At 36.6% G+C, this 15,069-nt stretch overlaps 1 protein-coding gene and 1 long non-coding RNA gene across 3 annotated transcripts; both read right to left on the bottom strand.

Moving 5' to 3' along the window:
• Window positions 1–4,293: 4,293 nt before the first annotated feature.
• LOC122006713 lies at window positions 4,294–6,145 on the bottom strand. Its single transcript, XR_006118744.1, has 2 exons — window positions 6,005–6,145; window positions 4,294–4,572 (listed from the first exon to the last, which is right to left on the bottom strand). It is a non-coding gene; the product is annotated as an uncharacterized LOC122006713 (long non-coding RNA).
• A 1,645-nt stretch (window positions 6,146–7,790) lies between these two features.
• LOC122006711 lies at window positions 7,791–11,306 on the bottom strand. 2 transcript variants are annotated; one of them, XM_042562310.1, is made up of 5 exons: window positions 11,120–11,306; window positions 10,184–11,003; window positions 9,146–9,225; window positions 8,759–9,023; window positions 7,791–8,657 (listed from the first exon to the last, which is right to left on the bottom strand). In XM_042562310.1, exons 2-5 carry the CDS (start codon window positions 10,929–10,931, stop codon window positions 8,392–8,394), a joined length of 1,359 nt encoding a protein of 452 aa, XP_042418244.1. In that variant the 5' UTR covers window positions 10,932–11,003; window positions 11,120–11,306; the 3' UTR covers window positions 7,791–8,391. The 2 variants fall into 2 exon arrangements, with proteins under 2 accessions (XP_042418244.1, XP_042418243.1); XM_042562309.1 differs by having other exon boundaries at window positions 7,792–8,657; window positions 11,129–11,306.
• Between the last annotated feature and the right edge of the window lie 3,763 nt (window positions 11,307–15,069).

Genomic DNA, 15,069 nt, shown 5'->3' with positions numbered 1-15,069 from the left:
TGAGTTCAAATTTGTTATTCATGATTTTTTTTAGCTCCTCTAAATGTATTAAAATGTTATCAAAAAATTAACTAAATTTTAAATGTCGTTGGACTGATATAATTTGTATATCAAACATATGCTATATTGCTATGCATGCATGCAAATAAAAAAGAGAAAAGAAAGGAAAGGAAAAATAAAAGAAGCAGCATGCATAAAAGATATGAGAGAAGAGATAGGAAAGTGAAGAGGGAGAAGAAAAGCGACAAAAGAAATTAGATTTGTCAGAAGAATAAAAATAAAGTGCACTTGAAAAAGTACTTCCTTTGGTAAATAACAAAGTAACATATGTCTTTTGGTCAATTAAAATTTCTGAACGCGTCATTTGGTAAATTACCGAATTTTATTTACAAAACAATTAAATCATAATAACATTTGGGCACTCCAGATTCTAAAATTACGAAAGCAGCGTCCTGAAAATAGCATTGCAGGGATTATTTTGACTTTTTTTTAATCAGTCTCTCCTTTTAATTTTTAGCTGTAATATTTAAATTTTAATAATAATAACAATAGACGTTTATTTTTAATTTTTGTTTTATATCAATAAATATACCTTTGTGACTTTTTAAGTTAATATCATTGTAGTACCTATTAGTCTTAATTTAATATCCAATATCAAAAATGATATTAATTTTTTATTAAAAAGAGTATGTTACAATAACTTGATGTTAGGATACTCGAATGTTGCCCTTTAATTATACTATTATATAGATATGACGTATCTTACTAAATTCAATTTATGAATCTGAAATATTAATTTATGTATATTCATATATTATATTATACGTGTAATGTGTATGTGATGACTAATATCTTATTAAAAATCTAGATCATTTATTAATTAATTTTGGTAAAACTCAAATTGAAATTATATTAATGTCTTTTTTTTTCTTTTCACATTAAAAATAATTTTAACTTTTATTAATGATTTTCTCTTATTGTTTTTATATAAAAATATATAGTCATATTCTCTTTAATCCCACATCTTAGGATTGATAATATCATGATCGGAAAAATTTCTATAAATATTTTGGATCGACTATATTAAAAAGTATATATTTTTTGATCTTTTAGTTAAGAAATATAATATTTATTTTTATTAATTTAATATTTTATTTATTCTTATGAGGAATAGTCGCTCTTGTATTGCACCATGGTTACACGTGCACTCTTATTAATAAAAGCTGAATCTGAAAATAAGAAACGAGAGGGAAAAATATGATCCAAAATTAAGTCATATACAAATATTTGCAATGAGCACAATTCATCATTATTAAGTAAATAATTATAATCAATAAATAATCAAGAACTCTATCAAGACATAATTAATAGACCAAACTGAATATCTCGTTCATGACTAAATTTGACTTTCAAAGTCTTTAAAAGCTCATTTATGTTTAATCATTAAATTAAAAAAATTAAAAATAGTAATATTCATAAATAATAAGTATAAACTATTTATAATAATATCTGATATGGTAGTAAAAGGGGTGTACCAAAAACGAGTCAGAGACAAGAAAGGCGACTGACGTGAAGGTCAAAGTTAAGACGATCAAAGGTAGGAAATCATTGGATTATAGAAGTTAGCTGAGCGGGTGGCAATGGGCCGAGCGACCCGGAGGCTCGTCCAAGCAGATTGCTCATTCGACCGGGACGATCATACAGAGTACATAAGATGCTCACAATTGACCAAGAGAACGATAGTCCGACCTATCCAATCAAGCAAGGGGCGACCTACTTGTTGGTGCAATCGATCTAAGTTTGATTAGTACGATCATGATTTTGATATGTGTGTCAAAGAGTTTAAGTTATGTTTTCATATTGGTTTGATATGTGTGTTTGAGTCATGCAGGACTTAGTGAAATACACATGAGGAACTTGGTGTGGCTAAGCTTGGGAAGCTCATCCTAGGGCTTGGGTCTTTGAAACGGTGAAGGATGATGTGGAAGATATCCGAGGGACTGCCGGATGAGAAACAATGGAGTTGAGCCAAGGGAAGTGGACTTCAAGGCAATGTGAAGGATGACACAGAGAGGAGCCGCGAGCTCAGGTGCATCTGAGGGACAAAGGCCGAGGAAGAGGGCTTCAAGGGTGACTCCGGAGAAGATGAGTGTGAGTGTATAACCGGAACCAATCGATTGCAGTCGACTGGTTCAGTCGACTGGGAGCGACAGAAACATTATGTTCGCTCAGCTAACAGTGATCAGTCGATTGGTACTTTCACCAGTCGATTGATAAGTGACTGTTGGCGACAGTTGGCAGAAACCCTGATTCTGCCAAGTAGTCGTTGGCTGTGTCCAACGGTTGGACCAGTCGACTGATGGAAGTGTCAGTCAATTAGTGCGCAGGAAATGAGTTGTCTTGTGATCAACTCTTTCCTCTCTATATATTGGAAGCTTGGGGTATTGAAGGAGGTTACTGATCTTATTGATACACTCCTAGTCTTGGCCTCCAAGTTTCCAAAGCCTAACACTCTTCTTCCAATTCCATTCTCAATTTTGTAAAGAAGAAGAATGTCTTGTGAGAGGTTGTACTCCACCGAGAAGGAGTAAGCTTTAGACGGAGATTGCCGGGGACTAATATATCAAAGGATTAAGGGTTCGCCCACCTCAAGGACAAGCCGTGGAGTAGGAGCAAACAATCTCCGAATCACGTAAAAGGAGTTGTGTCAGCGTTTGGTATTCTTTCTCTACATTGCTTTTATTGTTTTCATTAGTTAGTTGTTATTTCCGCTTGCGCACTAACCTTGTAGAGAAGAAATCGACTTGGGAGGTGGCCTAGCTATCACCCCCCCCCCCCTCTTTCTAGCTGGCCACTAGATCCCCGACACTATTGAGCCGAGTGGCGGTGGAAGAGAACATACTTAAGCGACCAAGAGGGAGTCCTGGACAAGTAGCTTCCCCGCTCGACCAAATAATGGGACCCCTGTGTAGCTTATCAGATCCTTCTGGGCATTAGTGTCGCTGACAACAGAACATGATCAGCTGACGAATCGTATGACGGAAGCTTCCATTGTCATGTCAGGGATTTACAGGCCTTGTTAAGGAAAAGTGTCAAAGGACATTTTTTTTTACCTATTTTTTTATAGGACAGTTGGAAAAACATGCACGAGTTTTGAGAAACGTGCATGTCCGCTACAGGAACACTATATAAAGAGGGTCCATGCACTGGTAGAGATACGCGCGATCATTGTTCGCATCTCTTTTGCTCCAGTGTTCTACCATTTTTTCTACTATTCTAATGACTGACTTGGGCATCGGAGAGCCAATGCCGGGGACCCCTTCCCTGACCCGGCACTGACATTCTTTGTCTTGCAGAGCGAAGCACAATAAAGCCTTCACAGAATCAATAGTAGAGCCACATCCAGCTATCTTCGCCGTTTTCGAATAGGATCAATATCTATAAATAAAAATATAACCGTTATGATGAATTTGTAAGAATTTTCTCGAAATCGGGAGTGTAACCAAAGGATATTGGACTGCTTGGTCGCTCGCTATGAGTACTTTCCAATTTATCATGGTGACAGGTGTGAACATTTCATGGGACTGGATCGATCATCCCAGAACTAGTGAGTGAGATTAATTAAATTTATCATTTTTTATAAATAAAATTATAAATTAAATTTAACAACACAATTTTTATCAAACTTATAAATAAATAATTTGTTAATATGGCCTTACTAATTAACCGAGTTTAAAATACAAATATTTCAAAAAATTAAATAAAATCCAAGAACTTGAGCGACAATTTCTTAGTTTCTTAGATATGTCAGAATAGAGTTTTAATTTGGATGAATTAACCGATAAACCGACCATCAAAATAAATCATAAAATAAATTAACCCAACATTTAAGTCTTAAATCAATCACCCATTAAAAATATTTACCCGTTAATTCTAAAAATATTTACCCGTTAATTCCAAAAAATTAAGACTTACATCTTGGAAATTAAAAATACACTACCCCAACATTTAAGTCTTAAATCAAACATCCATTAAAAATATTTACCCATTAATTCACCAAAATTAAGACTTACTAGAAATTAAAAATAAACTCTACCATTGCACCATTACCCCATGAAGGTCTCCTATAGCATTGAGATAGAGAGGCTCTTGAAAAATGATATACTAACATACATACAAATAATAAAACATGAGTTTTTTCTTCTCCCCTCCATATTATGTTCTCCTAGTCAAGTAATTAGCAATTGACAAAGTTACTCATAGATGTCATGCAATTATAGATGAAGCAAACAGTTTGAAGAAGAAACGATCACTTGATAATTTGATTAAGTTACAGAACAATAAGAAAATTTTGTTGTCCCAAAGCGAACATCATAGTCTTACAGCAGCAAAAGAAATGGCGACAAACAACTATTCTGGCTTTCTCCATTCCTCGGTAAAGGATCAAAGACCCAATAACACTAATGACAATGAAGAGCTAGATTGGTTGTTCTTGTAGTCGATGAGCTACTTGGATCTCTGTCTCATCTTTCGGCGTTTCCTCTTCAGTCTCCTCATGCGCTTCTTCTTCCACTGTGCAAAGAACAATTTGAGTCACTACCCAAAAAAAAAGTCAACTGACGATGAAAAAAGGGAAAATAATGCAAATCCAGGAGAAAATTATTCTAAAAAAATGACCAGATTGGTTGTTTGGACCATGGTTAAAAATTTTGAGCACAGCTGTTTGACATAGGTGATATATCATAGTTCTGCAGCTGACCGGCATGGAATCTCATTGATACTTCCGCATGCTAGAATTGCATCTGCGGCTTCTGTGAGGGTTTCTGCTTGGTGATATATCAGCAGCATCCATAACACATTGTTCAACAAGGGCAAAAATTTCAGCACTAAACAAGATTTCAAGCCTTTGGATCAATTAGTTAGATTGGGGATTGGAAACCAATCAGACCCAGTTGAAACGACAAAAACATCTCAACCCTTGACTGACAAACTACAATTTGGGTGTTGACGAATTCAAATATTCAACCCTTATGAAGCCTAGGAGAATCATGAAATATGGCGTGCAGAAATAGAAGATAAGTAATGCAAGTGATTTTTTCTAGCACTCAGAAAAGGACAATTGTTGATAGATTCAAGTATTCAATACCTACTAAACTTAGAGAAATATGAAATAGTACAGTGGGCATTTTCCGAAATAGATAGGTATTGGTACTCTGACAAACTGATAAATGAAGCACCATCCATGTGATTTCTTAGTATTCAGAAAAGGACTATGTTTTGACAGATTCAAATATTGAATACTCACAGTCACAGGTCTTATAGAAATACAAAATACTACAGTAGGCAATTCAGAAATAGAGGGGTATACAACTTGATGAACTAACAGTCAAAATGGAGCACCAACTTTTTTTTTCTTTTCACGTAAACTACTTTATTTCCCATATATTTCCTCCTATTTTCATGATCAAGAACCCAACAAGGAGTGACATTCAAAGTTCACATGTACTGATACCATCACACTATCAGGAACTAACACTAACAACAATTGCAATTGATTATTAAATTGCAATTATAGAGAGAAGAAACTTGAAATAAACAGCAAGTACTATGAAAACAAAAAGCCTTCAAAAGGATTGGCCATAAAAACAATCCTATTTATAGATAACACAAAAATAAAAATTTTAATTTATACTTCACCATCTTTGTCAACCATAAAACTTATATGTTATCACTAGCCACAAATCGCAACTCCATATGAAAGAAACAGAGGGGGAAACGCCTTTTGAACCTAATTCATATGCAAAAATCAAAGCAATCTAGCAGAAGGGATGATGGATTGTGTTTAAAAGGAATAATCCTAGACAGATCCTGGTTATTGGTAACACAAATATGAAAAGTTGGATGGCTAACTGCAAAAACCAATTCGTATGCAAAAACGATGCACGCAAAGGAATCTAGAGGAAGGGATGAAGGAGAGATGAGCTCTGATGTCAAAAGATCTCACCTTTGCCCTCATCGCTTCGTGAGCTTCGACCGATCCCTAACGTACCACCTCGCACTACGATCGGCTGCCGCTGATTCGGGAAGAGGATGGGAGGAACCGTGGCTTCCGACGCATATTTATATAGCACACGGAAAACCCTAGTCAAAGAAATTAAGGAATTTGGAAGATTGGGCTAAAGATTAACTTGGACTCCGGAATGTATGGGCCGGCCTTGGTTAGGATCTATGTCTGTGAACCGGACCCAACTGACCAGTTCGATCGATAACTGAGTCAATCTAGTCGAGTCATATTAATGAAGATCTTCCATTTCCAATTGCAATTTGGACCCGCGACAATAAAATTGTTGTCATATCACTTTATGATCACGGGTTCGAACAATAGCAATAACGAACTTGGTACACCAGACTCTCGTTTTTTTCTTATCCAAAGAAAAAAAAAAAGGCTAGACCTATTATCGGAGATATATAGATTTTTAGTTGTATTTAAATATTTGAATTAAATTTACTTTACAGTTAAGATAATCTGAATTGATAATTTTAACTTATCAATGATAAGGGTTGATTTTTTTGTCAAGTGATGAAAGCAGTTTGTATAATATTGATAAAGTGGGCTAAGCAGCCAGGTGAGTAGAGTGAGTGATCATGATGTAGAGCCGAGCAGTCAAGCAGACTGGCCGAGTGAGAGGCCGGCCAGGTCGAGCAGACAGGCAGGGCGAGAGTTAGGTCGGTCAAGTAGACAGGCCAGGCGAAACAGACAGGCCGAGGAGCAAAGAGACTGATCGGGCGAACAGATGCTGTTCGAGCGAAGATTCTGAGCGGGCGTAGAGACCGAGCAAATGGTCGGCCGAGCTTTGACACCGAGCGGGACCAGTAGAGCAGAGCAAGCAACAGACTGAGAACTGCGAGAGTCGCAGTTTCCTTGAAATAGATTCACCCCACCTCCGACTGTGCTTCGAGGCTTTCTAGGGTCGTCTATTTCCAGTATACAACGGCTGACCGTGATTCCCATCAAAACCGCCGAGCAAGAGTTGCACAACAGAGGAGGAGGGAACACCGGTGGAGAGTTTATGCTTGTGTTTTTTCTGTGTGTATATTCTGCCTGTGATCGCAGCCTCCTTATATAGGAGCTCAGATCAACGACAGCGTTAATGATCGATTAATGACCATTACTCGTCGAGCAATGAAACACCCACCGTTTTACTCATTATCACTCGATCGTTTTGATTCTGCATTAATCTCGAATTTAATGCATCTGTTACACAACAGCAAAAATATTTACGTGACAAAATTTTAGTTATTCCACTTGGGCAAATTTTGCCCTGACCGGTTCGGCATTCAGCGTGCGCAAGTCGTGTCCGCACACGAGTCAACATGGTTCAGTACAAATTCGGACCCTAGATTTGTACCCCCTGCACACCTACACGTGAGAGAGAGTCTCTTCCCATACATTTGTTCACACCCTCAATGCATATGAATCAATATAAATTAACCAACATGCCTTAAAACTTCCAATATGGGACAAAAATCCCCATTCACAATAAAACTTCTATCCTCTTCCACCTCTTCTCCATTCACACATATTCAACAATAAATCTTGCCCAAAATTTCAAGGGTGCTATGGAGACTTTGGAAGCTGAAGATGAAAGTGTTCTTCAATCTTTTTCTACACTTACTACATTTATGCTTCCTCCAGAAATCAAACAAGAAAAATTATTTCCAAACATTTGCAGCAAAGAAATGTTAGCACCATGAAACAAAGAACATCATATTAGCACTGTAAAAATGACAGTCACTATAAAATTTGAATGGATATATTTCACTGTTGAAGGGAAAAAAAAAAGATGACAAATACAAAGTTTTGTCTACTCTAGGTACATAACAGTTGTACTAAAGATAGTTTCAATGAATTAAACACAACATTTCTGAAATTAGACCTAATGCTTTCAATTGTCAGTAAAAAAAAAGCTGAAGAGAGAGAGAAGAGAAGCTCAAGAAGGAGATGATGAAATAATATGTTGAGCTCCAGAACATGGTGTTTGTAAGCCAAACTGAAAATGTTTGGGAATGTTGTGGATGTAATTCAATAGTCTTATGGAGATATTGTTGTTCTATCGCGGTGAAACTGGCACAAAAAGGATTCATTGCAGAGGTTTATAGGACTGGCTGGAAAGGTTAGGGCAATTGACATGGATCATATTCAGAAACTTGAATGTTGTGCTGATGTAACCTTCTTCCTCCTTGAAACTACTTTGCAGAGGGATTTCACTTCAGAGCTTCGCACTGATACTAATTCCATACCACAACCTTTTCCAATACATCTATGTTTTGCAGCAGCTCGAATCGAGAGAGAATACAGATGGTGATGTCAATTATGAGATATATGGACTTTCATATGCGAATATAACCTCCCCCCTGCAGTCCGCCGCGTGCAAATGTCCTGCTCAAGAAGGACTTTCTATTCATTGACCAACTCCTCCTCATAGCATGCTGCCTTCGCCAAGAACTTATCCGCGCATAAAGCAGAGGAAAAGAAACAATGATTAGAATTAGAAAGACAATCAAGCCACAGAGGATCATGACGTTGCGAAATCCCTCTTCCAGCCCTGGATCTTTCTGGGCTGTCCATGGCACACCACCGACATTCATTCCAAATACTGTAAAATGGACCAAAGGAATCATATTAGCATCATCGTACTAGAGCTGTTGAGGAATTTCAGACAAGAAGATAATCAATAGGAAAAAGAGAAAAACTTACTTCCTGTCACAATAGATAAAGGAAGAAAGATCATAGAAAAGAATGAAAGATAATAAAGTTTTCGATTTATTTGTTCCGACTGCCAGCTATCAAGACCAGCTTGAATTGCTGTCACCCGATTTACTATGAATCCCAAATTCTCTTTTAGCCTCCTGAGACGACCTATTAGTTCTTCAAGAGCAACAATATCTTCATTCGCAAACCAAGTTTTGGTTGAACATTTCTCTTTCACGCGCGGGAATACTTGCTCACCGTGAGATACAACCTGGATTTTAACACAAACAAGAATAGAACTCTATCATCCAGTGGGTTAGCTAAGCAAGTAGGGGGAAATGTCAATAATATTGAATAGGAATCCAGGATAAATAAAGATAATGATAAACATACTTGGAGTAGGCGCTGTAAATTCAAATGCATTTTGGGAAATCTTCGATCATCTAGCATTTGCTTCTTAAATGTAGAGCCACCTGCACTAAAAGTGATTATGGAAATTATCCAGTATGTAGCAAGATATACAAAGTGCATATACAGATATCCAAGTAAAGGACTTCTAGATACAATTGTAGTTAAAGAAAGTTGTTAAATTGAATTAATTTAATGGGTACAGTGGCTGCAACTGCAAAATTCCGAGCATTATACAAACATATGGGATACATTGAATACTTTGATACTTGAAACCAAGAATCAGAACAAATAACTCATCGGTTATAGGTTGCAAAAGGCACTAATAAACAGTCCAACAATGACATTACATGGGGAATTCACTAGGTATCTCAATTCCATCTCACAGCACTATCAAGTTGCTTAATGCATTACTTTCTCCAGCCTTTTGAATTTCTTAATTTTTGTAGCGAGAAAATTACTAGGATTCTGCTCAACCAATCGAAACTGCACATACCTAAGAACTTAGCCATTTTCTTCCCTACTATCTCTGAATTTTACCATATATGATATTGTCAAAGTCTTGGTATATCTAGATTTAACTCTTTATATTATTTATACACATACATATATATTTTCTAACTCATCTCTTAACTATTCCCCCACTTCTTCTCATATTGTTGTAAACACATTTCAATATTTAATTTTATTGCAAACCTTTTTAATTTCTAAAGTTTCTCTCCAATTCAAGCTTTGAGTATATTCTTTTTATATTCTCATCAATCCCTCTTTTTTTTTCCTTTTCACATCACAAACAAAATAAATCTTTCTGTATCTCTTTCCTCCAAGTTTTTCACTACCACCTTTCTAACCCTAGCTATTTCCCTTCCCCATCAAAGAATTGAGTCTTAGAGTTGATGCTTGTAGTAAAATGACAATCGTGGAAAAATCATTTGTTACACTACCAATATATCTAGCACTAGTAACTAACATTATCCTACAAGAATGCCAATGATAATCTTCTAAAAAAGGGGAAGCAATTACCCTTATCAAGTTCTAGTTCCACTGAATCCAATTCCATCTCAAGCTTTGTCACTATATCTTGGACATGGTCGACATGTGTGTCAATGATGTGCACAACAAGGTTAGAGACTCTATTCGGGACAGGATTATCTGCCTCTTCCGAGTGGTTCATTGTCAACAAAAATTCGAGAACATGTTCCTGGATGACAATGCCACCATGACCCTCCTCTTCCCTTGTCAAACCTGGGCCTTCAATGCTAGGGATCTCCGACAGAAGCGACTGCCCAGTGGGTGAAAAGCCCAATCTTGGAACCCGCCCAAGGCTCACCGTTATGACAGAGTTCTTGGTCACCCTGGCAGCCAGCCTCATGGTGAAACTACTCGTCGCCGGACCCGGAGAATTCACCCGGAAGACGAGGGCGCCGTCGACGTGGCCACAGAAGGGGCCATTGCTGATGAGGGTTAGGATGTCTTGGAGCTTCAATGGGGGGCATAGCACATCGATAAGATACTGAGCAGAGACAGCCAACTTCTGGTTCCCCTTTGGGAGCTCCAACTGATACCAACAGAACTCTATCCCACTGCCTTCCTTCAAATCCCATTCTTTGTTGAAGTAGCCTCCCAATCCGTCAAAGAGATAGGCTTTTTGCCGCACCGCGCCGGGGAAATGGGCTCGGGAATGCCGAGGCTCTCTCACGAGCAACTCCACCGAGGGTTCCGTCTCCACCTCTTCTCCCTCCGCCACCGCATCATCGGCGACGAGCACCATCGCAGGAACACCGGCAGCTAACGAACCATAAGGATCCAATCTTTGGAGGAGAAAACCAGCGAAGAACCAAAACTAATTCAACCAAAAAAAGAGAGAAATTTTGGAACAGAAATCTAGAAAAGATTGAACTTTTAGATGGAAAACACCATCAAACAAATGAAAAAGACATGATTTTAGGCGAAAAGTACGCAGATTACGCGGGTGGAAGAATCGTTCGTGGGAGGCGGCGGGGTCGCACGGCTGAGACAGATTCGAAAGTGCAGAAATGGAAAGGAGGAGAAGGTCGTGGAGATGGAAGAAGTCACGGAGAGAGAAATGGCGAGACAAAGCGACAGAGGTACGAAAGGTCGTCCTATTCGGCACCTTCCTCGATGCTTCCTGCCTTCCTAACAGGTCGACTTAAATAGCATTTATCATTTATATAATCCTTCATTTGAATTATTCTTTTTTTCCCCTTAAAATTCATCCGATCAAAAAATGGGGAAAAATAAATTTCCTTTCCGAAAAATCTCGCTTGTAGCATGTGATATTTGGAAATTCATTAATTAATATCACATTTTCTTCAATTATTAAAAATATATGATATTAATTTTCTTATATTTTAATCCTACCTTAAAAGTACATATTATAATATTAGGTGACCTTTGGTATATGAGTGTAGGAATAGAGAATTAAAAATCTTATGTTTGATTTATAAGAATACAATCAATATTTTAAATTGAAATTTAAAAATATGAATATTAATGAAACACATCTCCTTCCGTTTTGATAGAAATATGAATATGAATTAAATTTTGGATAAAAATATTTTGTTGATTTTTTTTTTCATATTACTTTCTTTCTCCTCTCTGTCATCATACTTTCTCACTCCTCATTCTTAAAATTGGGCTCTCGGGGCTATGGTGCAGCGGTAGGGCATTCAGGTTGTCACGCAAGAATTTTTCCTCCAAATGAGGCACGCAACTAAAGGATGTTGGGCTCCTAGGCCGCCAGCTGCGAGCGTTTCCTTATTTACCCTGATGGTCGGTGGAAAACTTCCATAGGGTCAGGCCGATTACCCTAGGCTCGACATTACCCAGCCTGATTAATCATCTTTTTCTCACTCCTCATTCTCTCATTACACTTTTTCTCTCTCCTCATTCTCTCATCATGTGTTCTCTTCCATCGCACTCTCTCTCTTCTCATTTTCTCTCATCACACTTTCTCTTTCATTACACACTGCCTCCTTATTTTTTTTCTCACCACACTTTCTCTCTCATTATACTTCCTCACTTCTCAATCTCTTCCATCACACACTCTCTCCTCATTTTCTCTCATCACACTTTCCCTTTCTTCATTCTCTCTCATCACATACACACTCTCTCTCATTACACTTTCTATCTCTTTATTTTTCCCATCACACTTTCTCTCTCATCACATTTTCTCTCTTTTCAATCTCTCTCATCACGCTCTCTCTCCTCATTTTGTTCATCAAACTTTTCCTCTCTTATTTTTTTTCTCACTGCACTTTCTCTTCATCACACTTTCTCTCTTATCATATTTTTCTCTTACATTCAACTTTGTCTCATATCAATTTTTTTTTTCTTATTTTTCCTTTAAGGGTAAAAAAAAGATTTATTCCGATAAAAAATATTCAACTAATCAAATATTATTTTTAAGAATGATATCTATGCTCATACTTATTCTTATTCTAGAATATTATGATTCTTATTTCCATTCCGATTCCTAGGAGAGAACCAAACGCCAACTTCATTTATCACATAGAATCAAATCTAATACCTCTAAAATAATCTATGAAATACTTCTATGCGAGAAAAAATATACAATATAAAATGTTGTCAAAATGTTTATGAATTATTGGAAAAAAATATAAATGGAAAAGAGCAACACATAGAAGAGATTTACGGTTAGGGATGGTAATTTTTTCCATGAGTTCGAGCTCCACGGGAAAAATCTGAAATGGGGATAGGGATTCCCAATTTATTAGGGGATGAGGACGGGTTCGGGACGGGTATGACGATATTGTCCCCATCCCCGAAAATAATAATAATAATAATAATATTAATATTATTATTATTATTAGTATTTTTAAATAATAGTGTCATTAAATGATATTGATAATAATATTAATAGTAAAATATTTTAAAATATTAATAATAAAATTAATATTAATATTAATAGTAAAATAATAATAATATAAAATTAATTTTGAGGATGAGAGCGGGGATGGGGGCGAGGATGGGGATTTGATCTTATTAGTTCGGATTCGGGGACTCCTCGAACCCGAAAAAGTAGGGATGGAATTCGGGGACGGGAATGGGGATGGGAAACTCAACCCTGCCCCGCCCCACCTTGCCCCATTGCCATCCCTATTTATGGTGAATGAGAACTTTAGTCTCAAAGTTATAAGAGTTGGTTTGTATAGAATCATAAGTATTATTATGAATATATTAATGACAATAATGGAAATAATCTTTAATTGATTTCAATCAATTGAAATTTATTATATTTGACACACAATCAAGATTGACATAAATTAAATAGGAAAAATAATATTTCCAAGTCTATTATATTACTATATTTATAATTATTATGATTATATGCCTTATTTAATTTTTCCATTATTGTGTTGGACAATTTGTATAAATAAACCTATTGGCTTTAGTAATAAGATTATCAAAAAAGCTTTATATTATTTCTTTCCTTCACCTATTGATTTCAACATGGTATCAACGACCGACTATTTCATCTTCATCGTAGCAAGTGCTTTTATTCACCACCGATAGTGCCATGTATTATTTTCAGCCACTGAAAATTCTTCCAGTAAAGTCTATTACTATAAAGGGACGAGTTATTTATTTTCGATGTCAGATACTCAACGACATCAAGGTGGCCAAAATCAAAGTTTAGACCGATGTTAAATTTGTCACATCATTGGCCATACTAGTATTCATTGCTCTAGAAGATTTGATTGGTCTTATAGTCGGAGAAGATGTCAAATTTGTCTCAGAATTGGATATATTGGTATTCAATGCCTTAAAAGATTTGACTCAAATTTTGCTGGTGGTCCTGCAGCATTGGGACAACTAACTATTTCACAAGGAGAACACGCATCTTCAAATCGATCACCACCTTCTTAGCATTCTACAGCCCAGTCATCTCATTCTGGAGCATTCTTACATTCTATCTCTCCTAATATAGTTTTATCGACTCTTGAAAACCCAGGATGACATCCGAATTCTGGAGCAATTCATCATGTTACACCGGAATATAATATTATCACAGAAGCTTTGCCTTATGATGGACCCAACATGGTACAGATAGATAATGGCTCAGGTTTACAAATTACTCACATTAGAAACACATCTTTTCACTCATGCGGTCGTACTTTTCGCACGCACAACACTCTTCATGTTTCTTCTATTACTAAAAATTTACTTTCCGTCCGTTAGTTTGCTCTTGATAATAATGTGTTCTTTGAATTTCATCCTCATCATTATCTTGTGAAGGATCCCACAACAGGAAGTATTCTACTTCGAGGAAATATTAAAGACGATCTTTATCATCGTCAACCCACCTATAATAATGCGTTTGTTGGAGAACACACTGATAAATTCTCTTGGCATGCACGTCTTGGTCATCCGTCTCTACGTGTTGTTTAGAATATTATTAACCGGTATGATTTACCAATTTCTTTAGTCTCCTCTTTTCATTTATGTGAATCTTGCATGAAAGCAAAATCTCATAAATTACCTTTTGTGTCTTCTTCTCGTACTTCTAGTTTTCCTTTAGAAATTATTCACTCTGATGTGTGAGGTCCTGCTTCTATTCTATCTAATCAAGGTTTTCTTTATTATATTATTTTTATTGACAATTTTAGCAAGTTTACTTGGATTTTTCCTATGAAAAGAAAGTCTGATCTCTTTGATATTTTTTTCGCTTTCAAAAACAGGTTGAGCGCTATTTTGATCGTAAAATCCTCTCCCTTCATTCTGATTGGGGTGGAGAGTATCAAGTACTTCATCGTCATCTTACTTCCTCTGGCATCATCCATCAAGTCTCTTGTCCCCACACTCCTGAACAAAATGGATCCACCGAGAGAAAACATCGTCATGTGGTTGAAACTGCCTTAGCTCTT

This window comes from Zingiber officinale, chromosome 7B (assembly GCF_018446385.1).
Source record: "Zingiber officinale cultivar Zhangliang chromosome 7B, Zo_v1.1, whole genome shotgun sequence".
NCBI lineage: Eukaryota > Viridiplantae > Streptophyta > Magnoliopsida > Zingiberales > Zingiberaceae > Zingiber > Zingiber officinale.
This window is presented reverse-complemented; position numbering and strand designations above follow the sequence as displayed.